General features: G+C 42.4%; 1 protein-coding gene across 3 annotated transcripts in view; it reads right to left on the minus strand.

Annotated features, from left to right (window-relative positions):
- Positions 1-18,572, minus strand: part of Htt (huntingtin) — a 139,055-nt gene that overhangs the window by 20,608 nt on the left and 99,875 nt on the right. For all 3 annotated transcript variants that reach the window (XR_005283088.2, XM_038311049.2, XM_038311036.2), the window contains 11 exons: positions 16,956-17,135; positions 16,662-16,838; positions 16,348-16,424; positions 14,670-14,808; positions 13,712-13,834; positions 10,609-10,822; positions 9,481-9,626; positions 8,080-8,257; positions 7,016-7,111; positions 4,211-4,398; positions 1,749-1,875 (listed from right to left, as the gene is read on the minus strand). Coding sequence is in view for 2 of the 3 variants with exons in the window: in XM_038311049.2 (XP_038166977.1) it covers positions 1,749-1,875; positions 4,211-4,398; positions 7,016-7,111; positions 8,080-8,257; positions 9,481-9,626; positions 10,609-10,822; positions 13,712-13,834; positions 14,670-14,808; positions 16,348-16,424; positions 16,662-16,838; positions 16,956-17,135 (1,645 nt within the window). In the remaining variant the exon portion in view is untranslated. The remainder of the gene's footprint in view (positions 1-1,748; positions 1,876-4,210; positions 4,399-7,015; positions 7,112-8,079; positions 8,258-9,480; positions 9,627-10,608; positions 10,823-13,711; positions 13,835-14,669; positions 14,809-16,347; positions 16,425-16,661; positions 16,839-16,955; positions 17,136-18,572) is intronic.

Raw genomic sequence — 18,572 nt, forward strand, 5'->3', positions numbered from 1 at the left:
ATGAGTCAAGAAAATCTGCAGCACTCCTTGTAAGGCAAGGATGGAACAAAGATAGAAACGAAGAATATCAAATGCTGGGATCTCCTGGAACATAGGGTATGACTCAGACTCAAGTGAGTTTGAAGGGAGTTTGCTTAACTAGTGATTGGTGTGACAGGGCCTAGCCCATATATGTGGTACCACTCCTGGGGTGGGGGTCCTGCGTGCTTTGATAAAGCAGGCGGAGTAAGCCCTGGTAAGCAAGCTGATAAGCAGCATTCCTCCATGGCTTCTACTCCTGTTTCTGCCTCTAGATTCCTGTCCTGGCTTCCTTCAGGGATAGACCTTCATGCCATCAGGAAAAATAAATCCTTTCTTCCCCATGTTGCTTTTGGTCATGGTGTTTATTAAAGTAACAGAAACACAATTAAGACAGACAGGAAAAAAATTCTTCATGGGAGCTGCCTGATTCCTACTCAGAAGTTACTGGGGACAGTGATAAACTGTTTAATTTATGGACATAAAAAACTGAGGTAGGCTGCTGAAATCTGAATAAGAAAACTTGAAGAAGCCTAAGGTACTAACATGGATCAGACAGTGGATCAGGTACCTGGACTCTTCTAGGAAATACCCTAGCAGGGGAAGGCTATGAAGATTATAATCACACTACTCAATCACACCCTGTGGTGGTTTGAAAGAGTTTGGTCCCATATTTGCATATTTAGCCCTCAGTTGATAAACTGTTTGAGAAGGGTTAGGAGATGAGGCCTTGTTAGAGGACGCATGTCACTGTGAGAAGACATGAGGTTTGAAAAGTTCACACCAGGCCCTGTATATCTCTCTCTCTCTGCCTGCTGTTTGTGGATCAAGATATAAAGCTCTCAGCTACTGCTTTAGCAACATGCCTGTCTACTTCCCACCATGATAATAATGGACTAACCTACTGAAACTGAAAGCAAGCCTCCAACTAAATGCCTTTTTTCATAAGAGTTGCCTTGTTTATGGTATCTTTTCACAGTAGAACAGTGGCTAAGACACACCCTCATCCAGAAAAAAGGTGCGCGGGGGTGGGGGAGAAATTTAGATCATATTTCAGAAAGCAGAGAAGCCTGACAGGAGAACTACTCATGCTACTGCTAAGACACTAGTATATTCTTCATGTTCACATCTGTAACAAACACATGAAGTGGACACAATACCCATTTTATGGGCCACAGCACTGAGGGTCCCACACTGTTCAGCCAAGGGATGAGCGGGGCTGTCTGGCCAAATCTATCTTCCCTCATTCTACCACCCTGGCTCCTGTGACACTTAGCCTGCCACGTTCCCCAAGTTGACATTTCACATAGTAGAAAAATGACCTAAGTGAGAACACAAGGTCAAAGTAGCAGACAGAGGAAATCACTTCCACTACTTACAGTTTGGTGTTGTAGCCCTGGAGACTGAACTCTGGTCTTCATTGGTGCTAGGCAAACACTACAGAGTGAGCCATATTCCCAGCCCACTTGTACAGTTTAGTCCGAATATGAAGACAGGATCTGGCTTCTTACATGTGTATCTTTGTTCAAAAAGCCTGATATGCAACCCCACACACTGCCTCGTCTATGTGCACTTAGGTCTATTTTCTTATCATAATTCCATATGTGTTGTGAAATGTGTGAAGGTTTTTTCCCATTATCTCAGAACCTTTCCAGTTGCCATGAGATGGCCCTACCCTGGAGCTTCGGGCATGTGTGTGGGATATGGGGACTGAGGAGGACTGTGGGTACCTAGGGTGTTGATGCGATAGATGAACTCCTTGAGGATCTCCTTCTCCTGGAGGAATTCTACAGGGATCTCAGGGAACACTGTGCCAAAATCCCCTCCAGGTTTGGGTGACCACCCAAGTTTCCATACCTGAGAAGATGAAAAGAGAGTAACACCTGGATGGAGATGCCACTAGGAAAATAAGAGACCCCCCCCATCTCAACTAGTCTCCCCACTGAGCCAGCTCACTCCCCTCACTACTCACACAGGCTCTTCCAGAGCCAGTGCTTTTCCACAAAAGGCTCCCACCCCTTTGCCTAGAACCTTCAAGCCCAAGCTTGACTCCCACCACTCTGTTCTGCCTTCCCAAAGCCAATCCTCTTCTTGTTACACCCTCAGACCGGCTGTACACAAGCTACATTCCTTGTGGGAAATGCTGGTGCCCATAAACAGTAATGTGTGTTAGAAAAAAGGCAAACACTAATGAAGTTCAGTCTCGTGTATAAATATGCACTGGCAATCAGGCACAAGGCCAACCCTACTACTGTTCATTCTATCAATCCTGACAAGTTGAGTTCTGCCATTAGATATCCGGACAAGCACCACGCACAAAACGAAACTCTGAGGCACGTCCTATATTATTCCAGTAGCAAGACCATTTTGCCAGCTCAGCTATGTGCCTCAGTGAAGCCATGAGGACCTAACGGAGCCTCCCCAGATTCCTACAACCAAGCTCTCTTTATCATAGGAAAGCCTTCTATAAATCTCTTATAGAAGCATAAAAGTCTCTGGGGCATGCCCAGGGGAGGTTCTGCAATGCTTGCTACAGTTGCCTTTGTATCCAGGGCATTCAAGAGAGTGGATTAAAAGCACTTGATGGAGTTTTACCTACAGCACATGGCCTATGTAGGCAGATCCCCTATAGCCTTCTATGACTTCTATACTGCCTTCCTGCACAGTCTCCACAAAGAATGCTTCCTGCCCAGGGCTAAAGCCCATGCAGCAATGTTGGATGATCTCCTGGATTTCTATTGTGCTCTTCCCAATGTCCACAGCTCTTTTCTGTAAGTACTTACAGCACAGTGAAGCCACAGTACTCAAAATGGGCCTCTGCAACTCTAAGGTCCAATGACTGTCACTTTCTAAATGTGAACTTTTCCAGGATCTTACATGCGAACACACACATACAGAGACTGTGGCCCAGCAGAAAAAAAAAAGTACTTTTCCCTTGGGCCTGGTTTTGTGTTCTGGCTTAAGTCAGCTATGAGCCAGCTTTGTTTTCTTGTTGAGGATTTTTGTAGGAAAGGATACGTCTAGTGTGCTATTTCAGCAGACTGAGGTCAGCACAGCTGCTGTTAATCCTTTTCCCATACTAAGTTCCTGCTGAACCAAGAGCCTGTCTATTTTATGCTGATATGCGAAGAAATTTCAAGAGAAAACCCACAATAGTGGTTGTCCCTAAATTTAAGAATCAATCTTTCTTTCTCTCTGATACAGTCTCTCATTATGTAGCTCTGGTTATATTGGAACAATGTAGACCAGGCTGGCCTAAAACTCAGAAATCATTTTTCCCTCACACACCACTGTGCCCAGCTTTGTATGAAATCTTCAAAGGTGACACTTTTTAAAGAAAATAATTGAAGAGTAAAATTTCTGGTTTACCATTAATTAGTCTAATCACTTCAGAATCACATCCAAGATGAACATATCAGTGGAAATAAAGGTTAGTACTTTAGTTCATTTTTGAAAACCCAGTATTTTTGCTAATAACCACTACACAGAATGCCTGGGGGACAATACAGGTGTCACAACTACCCACATGCAAAATGCTGGAACTACCACAGAGAGGGTTACAGCAATAAAGATTGTGTGATAAGTGGGCATGAATGTCTATAGCTAATTCTAGCATTAGGGAAATAGAGAAGAGGATCTCAAGTTTGAGGCCAGCCCTGGTTACATATCAAACTGAGCAAGATCCTACCCCCCACCCCCCCAAATCAAAGGTCTGCATGAGGCCTCATCCTACAGAAAGAACTATAGTCAATTGAGGAAAGCTGGCCTTACCAGGGAAGAACATACCAATTGGTTGTTCAGTTCTGAAAACATATATACAATATATACAGGGAGGATTATACAGACTAATCAGGTTATATTTAAGAATACACACACACACACTTATTCTCTCTCTCTCTCTCTCTCTCTCTCTCTCACACACACACACACACACACACACACACACACACACACACACAGTAACAATTAGTGAATAAAAAGGCCATAATTTTAATTTAAATTTAAAGATCAGGAGAGGCACATGGGAAGGTTAAAAGGGAGGAAAGGAGAAATAGTATAATTATGCATGAGATTCCAGTACTCTGTCCCCCTTCTCCTGAATCTTCCCCAAAATATTCTACTTCAGTCTTAGGATCACCCCACCCCAAGGCTGCTAGTAAATACCACCTATCCTAATTCAGCAATGACTTACCAGAGGGGGCACACGTGTATAGCTGTTGACCAGGGGGAGACGCGCCAGACTGATGACAATATTCTTAAGCACTGCCGTGAGGAATGAAGGCAGGGTACTGTTCCTTCTGTGGCCCAAGGCCAGCACTGACTGCAGGGATTCCACCATCTCTGCCACCATTTTGCAGGCTGAAGTGATATAACTGGGATCTACACAGACAATGGTGATCAAGAGGGCAGATTCTGTCAAAACACACTGCAACTCTGCTATCCTTCCTCTGTATACCCATGGAGAAGAGAGTATCAAGCCTACCAACCCCTGTCCAGTCTACCAAGACTGTTGGCTGCTCACATAAGCCCACCTGGTATGCATCCAAAACCAGCAATTTTTAAAATTTCTGTGGGGAATACAGTAATAGTCTTGAACCTGAGTTTCAGCCGTGGATGGAAATTTTAGAGGCAGAGTGATGATGAAAATTCCAGAGCCACCAATCTGTCCTGTCAGAGTGTTGAAGGCAGGGACTATTCATATTTCCTAAATCTCAATATAGCATGGAATTAGAAAACCACTTGTTAGTAAACAAGTGGTAAAATGGACAGATAGTTACCTTTGTCCATGAGATTCAACAATTTAGGCAACTTCCTAGTACAGAAAAAGGATCCTTATTAAACTTAAGGAATTAAGCCCTAGCTAAAAGAAATGATACATATTAGACTAACTTTAAGTACCATCAACTAGGAAGGAAGAGATGGCTGAACAGTTAAGAGGACCTGGGTTCAATTCCCAGCAACCACATGGTAACTCCTAACTATCTGTAACTCTACTCCCATGGAATCTGGCACTTTCTTCTGGCCTCCTTGGGCAATGCATGCATGTGGTGCAGGCATACATGCAGAAAACACCTTCACACATAAAATTAAACAAAAAAAGTACTAACTGGAGGTGACTTTAAAAACTTAATAAAACCCGAGTTACTTCTGACCAGAATCTCATTAACTGACCTCAAGAGTTATAGATGAGCATAATTATATAGGCCTTAATTAAGTCATCTCCTGCCACTGGGCCAAACTGCCCACTTTCATGATGGTGGGCATTTGCCTTAGTGCTTCACATGGCCTGATTTTCTTATCTGCATCTTATCCTCACAGAATTTTCTGAGCTCCTGCTCAGCTAGGGAAAAAAAACAAGCTATGAGGTGGAGGTTTCCTCACTTTGTGGGTATTAATAAGAAATTATGAAATCATAACTCAACTACAGGAACTGTAGGGGCTCAAGACAGAAACAAAGTGAGAACCCAGCATATACTAAAATGGTGTTGCTTCTGAGCCACTATGGAACCCTAAAATTTTGGAACAGGAGCTGGAAGACTACAGACAAGGAAACTCTGCCTATAAGTATCTCCATTTTTTTTTTGTTGTTGTTGTTGTTTTTTTGTTTTTTAGAGACAGGGTTTCTTTGTAGCTTTGGAGCCTGTCCTGGAACCAGCTCTTGTAGACCAGGCTGGCCTCGAACTCAGAGATCCACCTGCCTCTGCCTCCCGAGTGCTGGGATTAAAGGCGTGCGCCACCACCACCCGGCCTCTCCATCTTTTTTAAAAAAATTATTTATTATGTATACAGTATTCTGCCTGCGTGTATCCCTGCAGGCCAGAAGAGGGCACCAAATCTGCATATGGTTGTGAGCCACCATGTGGCTGCTGGGAATTGAACTCAGGAACTCTGAAAAAGCAGGCAAAGCTCTTAACCACTGAGCCATTTCTCTAGCCCAAGTATCTCCATCTTTTAAAATAATTTCTCTCAGCTCAACTCAAATTCATGACCCTCCTACTTTGGCCTCCTTAGTGCTACAATTACAGACAGGCTCATGTCAATGCTGGGCTGTGACTAGGCATTTCTCTATACCTATGATTACAGAGGCCTATTTCTGGAGCAATAGAGCAGGGCTGAGGCTCCTGGTGACCCCAGGAAAGATAAACATTCAATGGTGCCTGCTTTCCCACCTGTGTGAGAAGGGCTGCAGCTGTACGTAGCATTCCTACTATTTGAGCCTCTAGGGTCAAGGAACTAAAAACGTTCTAGAAGCCTGGAAGTTAGAAGACAAGAATTCAGTTGGTGAGATGTGCTCTGTCTTGCCACCACTACCCTAGAAGCAACAAGGAAGATCAGAAAAGACAATGTGGTGCCTAAGTTCAGAACAGTTTTAAATGATGGTGATTTCAGTAATTCTTTTCAATGTAATAGCATCTACCACTTAGGAGGTTGAGGCAGGAAGGTCATGAATTCACTGCCAGCGTGGGCTACAGAGTGATATTCTGTCACAAAACAAGTCACCAAATGCCACCAAAAGAGATATCTGAAACAGTCATTAAGGTTACAGTATACTATGTGAGTATCTGCACTAACTTCAAATTCCTTAGTGTTTTGAGTTATTTATTCAAAATTTAATGTACACTTACAACAGGCCAAGCAGCAATTTTGGGAATACAGACAAGAAAAACATATTTTCATCCTCAAGTAGGAGTCATGTGCTAAGTACTGAGGACTAAGATGGGGATGCACCAGAAAAGAGGTGCAAATCCAGGCTGTGAGGAAGGATGTTGGATGAACCAAGTTCGTTCAAGGGGAGAGGGAGTCTTCACCGGAAAAACAGGGCACACAAAAACAGGAATATGTATGCATCCATCGTCAGAAAACCTCAATCCTCTGGATGAGCTCTAGAGGGTTTCTATAGAGTTCAGAGTCCCACTTCACAAGTTTCTTTTGTGAATGATAGAAGGCCCCAAGGAAACACAGAAAGGGGAAAAAGTGGGGAGGTCCTATGACTTACTTTGTATGTTTGAGTCTCCTTCTTCCTTTCTGACAGCCCTTGGAGTATTTGACCTGCTTTCTGGACCGAGAAGCTGGTCCCCAGGCTGCACTGCAACTGAAATCACAGCAGAACATACACTTTACCCCTTCTTTCTACTCAAGTCTTCAAACCTGTGCAGCCTCATAAAACCTGCAAAGACAGCTATGTCAACTTAAGGCTAGATTTCTAGAGACAATCTCAGTAAAACTAAGAGCACTGGATAACACTAAATGCAGGCATCAGTGCTTTGGATAATCATGAATACACAAAGACTTGTGCTTCCACATTCAGGGTTCTAAGTACACTGTTTGCCATCTCCACTCTGAGAGTTTTTATCAGACTATTTACCAGCCAATACTGCTAAAAGCATCACTATGACTAAGAAGCATAGCTTTTTAAAATTAATCCCTGGATCTTTGCTTCCAAGTTGACTACAAATGCACAGATGAAAACAATTTAAACAATGAAAGATCAAAACACCACTCTATAATGTTTAATTTGAAAACAAAAAACTTCAAAACATCCTCTAACATGTAAACTATAATGTCCAATTTTTAAAAATTTTTAGCTAATGACCCTTGTTGAGGACACTGTTCCTTGAAAAGAATGAATCCCTTTTATTTTACAACATATTAGCATTACAATGCAGTATGCAAGCACACACTTCAACTCTAACAGAGTCATCTATTGAAAGTAATCTTGTTAATCTTATAATCATTCAGGACTAAGAACATCAAATAGCCAACTAAGACTAAAGATCAAAGGAATAAAACTTAAAAAGTATTTTTTAAAAGCTGGAACTCCAAACTCTAAACAAAATAACTAGAAAAGTAAATTGGGTTAAGTTCCAGTGTAATATCAAGGTCTAGGGGTGGAAAGATGGGGCCTTCTAAAAGCAGCACCTATAATTCATCCATTCCACTCCAAGTCCTAACTGGTTCTTGGGAAATAGGAGACAAGAAGAAAAACTATTCATGATTGATATGTATTGTTGATTACCAGTTTGCTTTGTGAAGACAAAGTTATTCATAACAAGGACTTACTGGCTTCCAGGATGAATCGCACGCAGTGGATGAGGGAGCAGGCATGGGTCACATACTCTGGGGAGGACAGCAGCCCCCAGAGGCCAGGCACCTGTAGTGCCAGGCAACAGCAGTCTAGCCCGGCTTGGAGGTCCAGACTCAGTGGGATCTGCTCATGGATCAAATGCCATGACAGGGCCTAAAGGGAAGCACTGTTAGAATGCTCACCCAGTACTCTGTGTCTCAGGCATCTCTAGAGAACAGTGCCATTAAAAGTTATGGAAGACCATGGAAAGATGGAGAGGCCAAGAGGTCAGCCAACTTCCTTCTAAAAAAAATGGGTTTGACCCAGGTTTCTAGGTTGTCATTCTTAGGTTTCTTAATATTCAGTCCTGATCCACCTATACCCCAAAGTTACAGCTTTCCCTCTGTTAAGAGTACTCAACCACCCCAGATATCTTTATCCTTTAGAACCCTGGGTACCTAGAGAAACTTGTCCTGAGCCACATGGCCTCCAGACAGAGGCTTTTCTCAAGGGCTCCTGTAACATAGGATTTCCAAATAGGATCTGTTTAAATCTCAGTCACAAAGCTGAGTTTGGGAGTATTTATGACTAGTGACTTCTAGCAAGTCTCTGAACCTCTCTGAGCTTCCATCCCTATGTGTAAAATGGGAACAGGGAGTTCATCCTTTGGCGTTGTTGTGGGAACCAAGCACCATGACATTGCCTGTGAGGCTCGGGGTATGACTAGGAGCTGCCACCCAGTACCTAACACATACATTTGCTTTCCAGTCTTCTCCACTGGGCTAAGACAAGCTAAGACTATCTAACTCAGCCTGGTTCAGCTGGTGCCTCTGTACCACACTTCCTCAGGAAACTTTCTTTTCTTAGTATAATGAGTCAACTCTTGCTCAGGATGGGTGCACAGATCTGGCACAGGTTGAAGCTCTTTTTTTAGTAGTCATATGGCAAGGTAACAAAACTACAGAGCATGTGTACACATACTTTGAGGGGCCTCCCGGCGGTGAAATGCCTAAGTTATTGCCCAACTTAAAACATAACACTGCCTAGATTTTAATTAGGATTCACCTTAGGATTGTAGTACTGGGACAAGAGGATGTCTTACAGACCTTTCTGGTTCACTGTGAGTGTTGTGTGAGGGTGAAAGACTCAGTAAAGGCAGGAATTAGACTTTGACAATAGGCATTCTCTTCCTGCCTCAGGTTTATTGAAATAGGCTCTAGCTCTATACCCAGACACATCCTTACAAGCCAGGAACCCACAATTCTCCAGCCTCTACCTCCAAAGTAGCTGGGCTAATAGGTGTGCACTACTATATTCAGTCAGCTGTTGGCTTTCATCTTAGTGCTACTCAAATAGCCTATCCTCACAAAGACACAGCATTTCAGGGCTGCTCTTACCTCAAGTGTCATTACCACAAACTTCACTATGTCCCCCTCCTTGTCAGGGGGAAGGTGCAAATGAGCAGGCACTTTGGAGACCACCACCAGGTATTGTGCCAAGGCACGAGCAAGTGTGGTCAGAGACTGGTATGATGCGGCATCACCTGAAACATGAGACCAGCATGAGTGACTCGGACTGTGAGCATAGGCCCTTCCCTTCCATAAGCCTTCACATGGCTATGTGGATTTGAGGATGTTGACACCAAGAAAGCACATTTGTACATGCCCACCCATATGTGCTACATACAGTCAGAGCCTGGTTTGCCCTGAGTCTAAGCCAGTATTCCTGAAGGGCTTAGAACCCTGATTATCTAGGTTCAAGAGTAGTAGCAACAAAGAAAGACATTTTAGAGTTAAGAATTTGGTGCAGTTTCTCAGTTATTTATGCTAGCCTTCCAGTGTTTTAGAACAACAGCCCTGACTATATATGTGCTTGGGGCGAAGCACCATGCTGGATCTGAAATACTTTTTAAAACTATGATAACCTGGGATTAGAGATATAGCTCAGCAGTTGAGAGTATGGGCTGCTCTTCCATTGGGCCTATGTTCAATCCCTAGCTGCCACATAGTGGCTCACAACCACCTGTAACTCCAGTCCCATGAGATCTGATGCCAACTTCTGGCTCCATGGGCACTGCATGCATGTGGTGCAGACATATATACAGATAAAACACCAATACACATAAAATAATTAAAAAATAATTTAACTTGGGCTGAGAGGATGGTTCAGTGGATAAAGTGTATGCTGCACAGCATAAGGACTTGAGTTTGGAATCCTGGCACTCACATTAAACCTAGGTGGGATATGCACCTTTAACCTCAGCTGGGACAGCAGGACACCAAAGGCCTGTTGGTCAGTGAATCTAGCTTCAGTGAGAGACCCTGCCTCCCTCTGGCTTGCACACTTTGCTATCACCATCTCATCACTCCAGAAAGAGAGAGAGAGAGAGAGAGAGAGAGAGAGAGAGAGAGAGAGAGAGAGACAGAGACAGACAGAGAGAGAGAGACAGAGACAGACAGAGACAGAGACAGACAGAGACAGAGACACATAAAGAGAAACATCTAAGAAAACCATATTTAAATTACCAAGTATATCATTCAACTTGCTCCAGTAGGCTGTGGGTTCTATAGGCAGGAAAGGCTGGAAGACTTGATGGACAGCAGGAAGCTGCTGAACAACACTGGTCACCCGGTCCAGAGTCACCCCACGGGCTGCTTCAAAAAGGTGACTCTTCTGGCCAGTAGCAATCTCACTCATACCAAGGCTTAAGCAAGGAGCCAAAAGGCTTAGGTTGAACTCCTGGGTCAAACATTACAGGCCAGACAAACAAAAGCAAAGATGGTAAGGTTTCCTTCACATAGCTAATGCAACAAGCATTTATTTCTGAGATAATCCAGATGAGAGTACTATAAGGCATGCCTGTGAGAATATTCTAGAAACATGGACACTCAGGCTCCTCACTCTTTGCCATGGGAGATTCTTTGCACCACACTGGGACTCTGACCTCAAGAAGGCCATTACCAGATGAGCCCTTGGACCTTGTATCTGTAGAACTACCCGTCAAAATAATCCTCTTTTCCTTATGAAGCAGCTTGCCTCAAGTTACTTGTTACAGTAATAGAAGTAGAAAAATACACTCTAGAAAGGGTCTTAGTTATCATATAAATAGATAAAAGAAATAAAAGATAAAACTAAGTTGAATTTTCTATTTAAAAAGTATATACTATATACATTAAAATATATCAACAATTCAATTTAATGTACGCTCAGAAAATACATCTGGCTTCTTTGTTGTACCTGAATTTTACAGTAGTATTTTTACTTTTAATGATATTACATTTCACTGAAATAATTCTAGAATGACAAATTTTAATTGACAGAAACAGTACACCAAGGCTAATATGCCAGGCACTGTTGCAGCCTGAGGCACAACAGCATCTGGAACAAGGGAAGGTGGTCTTATGTGTGATAAAGATCTGGTTGGAAAACCAGCATTTTACATGACAAAATTTAATGAATTTTATTTATTCATTTATTTATTTGGAGATAGACTTTCACTGTATAGCCCTGACTGGTCTGGATGTAGACCAACAAGCCATAAATAGAGATCCTCCTGTCTCTGTCTCCCAAGTGTTGAGATTAAGAGGATGTGCCACCATGCCTGGCCTCATATGATAGTTTTTATTATATTTTGTCAATATTTTTAGCCATTTAAGGAGTTAGGGGGAAGACAACAATTTTTCAAATAGAACATCAAGCTTTAATATTAAAAACTATATTTCATCATTAGTACCCCCAAATCAGACATTCCTATGGTCACAGCTGGAACTTTCATAGTTGTTAATAGCCCACTTAGCAACATGGAAAAATTTAACTCACTGATCCTGTACTTTGGATCTCTTCCTGTGTGCCCTACCCCCACACCTCCCATTAACCGCAGTTTCTGCTTCTCTTTTTCCCATTGGCATATGTCAAGAAGCAGTGGGTCCTTTTGTTCACTGGGACAACAAAGCAGCCCATTAAGGTAGCTTAAGGATGCTTGGTAGTGGAGCCAAGAGCAGGGAACTAATGCTTTCAAGGTCTGGACCAACTCTGCAGTATACCTTCTGATATTTGAGGGGTAAGTAGAAAAGAATTCCTCTATATCTAGAGGGGACAGGGCACCTCACTACATGGTGGGCGTGATGGATAATACTGATGTCAACTTAGCAAGATCTATAATTACTTAGAAGACAATCCACTGATGTGCTTATCAGGGATTTTCTTGTTTAGGTTAACTGAGGTAGGAAGACCCATTTTAATTGTGGGCAGGGATCCTGGACTAAATAAAAAGGAGAAAGCAAGTGGAGCACCAGAACTCACCTCTCTCTGCTTTCAGACTGTGGATGCCATGTGACCAGATACCTCAAGCTCCTCCTGCCATGCTTTCCCTGCCATAAGGACTGTACCCTTGAACTGTGAGCCAAAACAAACCCTTCCTCCTGTAAACTGCTTTTTGTCAGGATGTTTTAACACAGCAATGAGATAAGTAATACAGGGGTGTGATGGTTTGCATAATTATGGCCCCCATAGACCCAAATGTTTGAACATTTGGCCCACAGGAAGTTGCACTATTAGGAGGTATCGCCCCTTGTTAGAAGAAGTGCATTTTGAGGTCTCATATGCTCAAGCTACTCCCAGGGTGGCACACAATCTTCTGTGGCCTGTGGATCAAGATGCAGAACTCTCAGCTCCTTCTCCAGCACCATGTCTGTCTGCATGCTGCCATGCTTCTCGTCATGATGATAACGACTAAACCTCTGAAACTGCAAGCAATACCCAACTAAATGTTTTCTTTATAAAAACTGTCATGGTAATGGTGGTGTCTCTTCACAGCACTAGAAATCCTAACTAAAACAAAGGGGCTATTAACAATCAATTTCCAGACTACAGTGAACACATGTAGTCATGAAATGAATGATGATGGACTGATTATAGCTTATGGCTACCCATTTTCTTTAAACACATGAAAGATGAAATTAAAACAACTCTCCTCTTTAGGATTCCAATTTGGTTGAAATAGCATCCTATTCACTTCCCATGTACTGGTGTGCTATTCTGGATTATAGCTTTCTTGTGCCATTTTTTATTAGAGCCTCCATATGCTTTGCCTAATGTTGCCCTTGCTATACAAGTCTCCCCCACACTGGCATACATTAATCACAGAAATTATGCTGGATAGTTTTATGTCAACTTGACACAAGCTAAAGTCATCTGAGAGGAGGGAACCTCAGTTAAGAAAATGGTCTCTATAAGACTGGGTTGTAGGAAGGCCTATAGAGAATTTTTTAAATTAGTGATTGATGGGGAGGGTCCAGTCCATTGTAGATAGTGTCATCCCTGGGCTGATAGTCTTGGGTTCTAAAAGAAAGCAGGCTGAGCAAGCTATGAGGAGTAAGCCAGTATGCAGCACCCCTTCATGGCCTCTGCATCAGCTTGTGCCTCCAGGATCCTGCCCTGTTCCTGTCCTGATTTCCTTCTATGATTGACTATGATGTATAAGTGTAAGCCAAATAAACCCTTTCTTCCCTGATTTGCTTTTTGGTCATGGTGCTTCATTGCAGCAATAGAAATCCTAACTAAGATACAAGTAAAACTCAAAAAGATAAGCAGGGCTGGTGATTCCCTGGCCTCCCATTGTTGCCCTACCGAGCTCATCATGAAGTCATTCAAGTCTTCAGCAGGGATGCGATTCACCAACTCTGCACCTTCCAGCAGTGCAGAATCTGATTTGGTCCAACACTGGGATCTTACAAGCTGAAGGTACCAGTCCTGAGAAGAAGAAGCAAAAAAGGGGAACATGATTGGTTAGGCACTTTGGCTGCTCCTCTGGGCTGTAATGCAGCACTGGGACCCTGGCTGCCTGTACAGACATCAGACACACCTTGGGCTTATAGCTCATGCATCTTCTCTCTGTTGTTTTGAGCCTGAATGCCCTCTTCTTTTCCACCCATGGAACTCTAGCAGTCCTTGCAAACTCAGCAAAGTTCTGAGGGTTAGCAACCTTTCCTCTACCCACTCCTTGATACTGTACCATGTATACTCTACTGGAGTGTGCACAATACTGAATGGTTATGCTTCATCTTCCTCAGCAGCCAGATCAAGCCTGGGGCAAACGTATGCTTTCTTCTATGAGCTGCAGGTTTCTAAAATCACATCTCCTCCCCACCCAAGGTCCTAACAATCTTTAACTCTCAATTATGAACGGTGAAGGTGACAGCCTATTATACCCATTATACACTACCTAGTAGCAGGAGGTGTAACACTTCATAGGAGGTAGAAGGTTCAGGGAGATGGAGACAGGCCAAGTTTGATAGCATGTGCTTGACAATGTTTGCAGTCATAGGCTCTGGGCCACAACTAACTTCTCCTGACTTACCAAATAGCCACCTGACCTTGACACCACACTCCTCCACAGAAGTTACACATCATCATCATTTTCTCATTAGGACCTCATGGCATCCATATTCCACTCTAATCTACAAGCAGAGTTGCTAATAAGCCTGAGTTGAATATCAGGGGCCCTGTGCAGACTGACACCTACTCTTCCCTCATTCTAGACAAAGGCTATCATTGTCTTCACATGGTCCCCGGCCAGCACACTTACTTTGTCTGGAATCACTGTTTCCAAAGATGTGTGCCCATCCCCATCCAGTGGGTGGGAAGTAACTGGGGGCAAGGGGCTAAGTGAGTCCTGCACAGTAGAGAGTCGGAACCTGTCCAGCAGGGAGTAGAGCCTTTGGTGTCTGAAACACAAATGAACAAATTAAACCACAGAGCAGTTGGTCCTTTGTTGGGGCAGCTGGCCCAATCCCTGCGTTCAGGGGCGTGGCTGCTCCAGCGGGGTAGCATTGCCCTTTAAATAGGATTGGGGGCCGGAAGGCAGCCCGTTCCCGTTCTTGGCGCTCGCCCGCGCTCTCCTTCGGCTCCGCTGGACCCTTGGTTCTGTAAGTTCCCTTATCTCCCTTTGTATTAAAATTGAATAATTATAAAAGGACTATTTTTGGTTATTTCCAATCTTCGCCGCATCAGTCCTTTAGTTTGAAATCCCAGTTTAAGAAAGATGGCTCCTAGAAACATGCAAAACCAATGAACAGAGTAGCTTCTTAAAACAAGGTGAAACATACTTTGAACATTCTAAAGTCATGATGCACACTTAGGCCCTCGTTACTTTAAATTACCACAATTTATACCTTGTTGATATTTTCCAGAAATTTCATTTATGCTCATCATTCTATTAGGCAATGCACTACATAACAGCTAACAAAGCTATTCTATTCTTTCTTTTCTTGAAAGTATTGAGGAATGAACACAGGGGCTTGGGCATGCTAGACAAGTGCTCTACCACAGAGCTATACATTCCTAGCCAGTGTATTTGTAATATATGAAAAATAGATAAATTCTTCTAAGATCCAAGTGTACAAATTATTTCCCCAAAATGATACAATTTATTCCATTATGAATGTCATTTCATAAAAGAATCATTCCATCTGGTCCTAAGTATTATTATTATTATAATCTTTCTCATCTTGGTCTATGACTATGTCTATAGTCAAGCACAATGACAATTTGCTCTCTTGCCATCCAAAGTCAATGTGATACTTCATATGTCAAATGACATCATGTGGCTCTGAAGACTGAAAAATTATCTCGACTATACTCTGTCCCATTAAGAAACATCACCATAAAAACCCTCTAACTAAAATTAGGACAGAATCACCCTTTCTGATGTACATATATGTGTGTTCCCTACCCCTATTTGCAATGGAAGAGATGAAAGATTTTCTTGTACTCAAGGAACTATGCTCACACTACAGATGGAAATGTTTCTAATAAAGGCTTCTAAAAGACTTTCAAACAATTAAGCAAATGAGTAGTTATAAAGAGATGGCACTTAACAAGACATAAACGTAATGTGCATATGCCAAGAGCCAGGTAGTGCTCTCAGGTTTAATCCTTCTAACCTAGCTACGAGGTTATGCATTTACTCTCATTCATCAAGGATCCAGGAGTGGAGGCAACAAATATACTTCCCATCCCTTCAACAGCCATAAGGTTTAGGAATCTCCCATGTGTGCAACAGGTGTTTGACTGCCACTTCTTCATGTTTACTAGCAGGGGACCCATGTCTGACATTTAAAAAAACCCTTTTCTATTGTGATACTGCTACAGTGAACTATCCTACACAGGACACTAATTCCTTTGCCTCGCTATTTGTTCCTGTACATATCCAAGTCCTTATACCCTGGTAGCCCAAATGTCAGGACCCCATGCTGCAGCCTTACCTTTGTGCAAGCCCACTATTCTGGAGGTGTTCCTGGATTCTGTTCAGTTCTTCCACTGGCAACTGGGCCATGCTGCTCTACACATACAAGAACACATTAGGGATTTTGATACATATAATCTCACACCCACTTTAAAAGAATAAAATGGTATGCACAGTATATCTATTAGTAAGAGCAGACTAGAAGCACTTGGTTAGATACATGAATAACAAACATGACATACATGCTTCTATCAATGGCCAATCAAGACCAGGTCCATAGACCAAATGTTTTGATTGACTTGCTAAGTTTTTATATAAACCACCATCTTGTACCTGTAAATTTGCTGCCAAAAGCATTTCTACGCGGCGACAGGCCAGAGTGTCAACCATGCGAGCCAGCGCACGGAAGGGAGTGCCCAGGAGCCTGTCCACATACAAGGTGAGCACAGCACCAGACTGGCTGAGATGGATGCCTTCCAAGCACTGAAGTGTTTTCTTCAGAGTGGTTGGCTAATGTTGAGAAGGAATAAGAATTTATTTTTTTCTCAGACTGGTAATTGGTACTGACAAAATTCTAGTGCTTCATTTTTAAGGCAGAGAAAGCACACTGGCAGGCTAAAGACTTACAGTGGAAAGATTTTCACAACGAGACTGAATTGCCTGGATGAAAAGGCCACTAGCCGCAGAATTACGATGAATGGCACTAATAAAGTCTTGTACTGGTGGCTCATGGGACAAGCTGATCAGATCTTGAATGTGATTTACAATGAGCCACGTTAAGTGTTCTGAGTCATGGAGATTCTGACACTAGAAAAGATATAATAAAAGATATATTTCAATTAGACAAGGAGGTTAGAAAGAGTAAGAAAAAAATAAATTCCAAATACAAACTTTGCCTCAGTGAAGACAGTGTCTAAGTACATGAGAGAAAGGAAGGAAACCTAGTTATAGAGCCTCGCACCTCTGATGTCGTGTGGCAGAGGCCACAAGAAGTCAAGCCCCTGTGGCAATGTCCAGCTCCCAGAGCCACTAGCAAATGGCTCAACATCAGAATGAACAAAGAAGCACTGGCTCCTTGGGAAAGTCAAGGGACGGCTGCCCACGGGAGTAAGGTGAACAGTCTGGTGCAGCCACTTGCTAGTGGGAACAAAGGAAGCCGCATGCTGAAGTAAATGAGCTTGCCATGAGGCTGTAGGCCAGCCTCGCATGAGCTGTTCCATACCTACTCTTGTCTCCAATGGTTAGTGGAGGAAAGGGGCACAAACTGCCATAGAGCTGATAGAATTGCTGAATCAAAAAATAGATCTCCCCAGAACACAGGAGACGTTTCACTTGAAATTTTTTAAAAGAAAATAAATAATATCCATAGTTAAAAATACATGTAGTCCTTCTACCTTAATTCATAATCCTAGACAAAAGCCAAAACCTGATCAATTTTAACATCTGGCTAACTTTCCATTGGGAACTGTTTGATAGTATTTACATATGAAATTTTTGTTTCTTATACTTTTGTTAAAAATACCATTATATCATATTATTTCTCAAAAGCAGAACAAAATGTAAAAAAAACTATTTCAATTTTTGGAAATGTCAAGTAAAAAGTGGATATTAAGCTGCATATCATGGCACACACCTACAATCCAATACTCGGGAGGTTGTGGTGGGAGGATTATGAACATATAGGCTGCTCTGTACAGTGCACCCTGGCTTGAAAACAAACAGTGAACATTACTCAAGTGCCGATACCATAAGACCACCTTTGCTCACAGCTGGCTCAAATATATTTTTTCCCTCTGTTTCAGATTTTTGTTTTTGTTGTTGTTGTGTTTGCTTCGAGACAGGTTTCTTTGTGTAACAGCTATCTATCCTGGGACTTGCTTTGTAAACCAGGCTGGCCTCGAACTCACAGAGATCCATCTGCCTTTGCCTCCTAAAAGTACTGGGATTAAAGGCGTGTGACACTACTGCCAGTCTGGTTCAGACTTTTAAAAACCATTCTGCTCTATGATAGCAATGCATATGTGATTCCAAAAAATCATCAAACCTAAATTAAAATGTAACTGTAAAACTTATTTTAAACCAATATGATTAAAGAAGACGTTTTCATAAATCAAATAGGTGATGCTATTTTTTGTTAAAAATTTCACAAAAGTGATTGTTTTTAAAAAGTGGTACTCAAAAGAAAATCTATTCTGAAATCTAAATCCATTTAACACCTTCCTAGAAAATAAATGGAAAAAAATT

Source organism: Arvicola amphibius, chromosome 1 (assembly GCF_903992535.2).
Source record: "Arvicola amphibius chromosome 1, mArvAmp1.2, whole genome shotgun sequence".
Classification (NCBI taxonomy): domain Eukaryota; kingdom Metazoa; phylum Chordata; class Mammalia; order Rodentia; family Cricetidae; genus Arvicola; species Arvicola amphibius.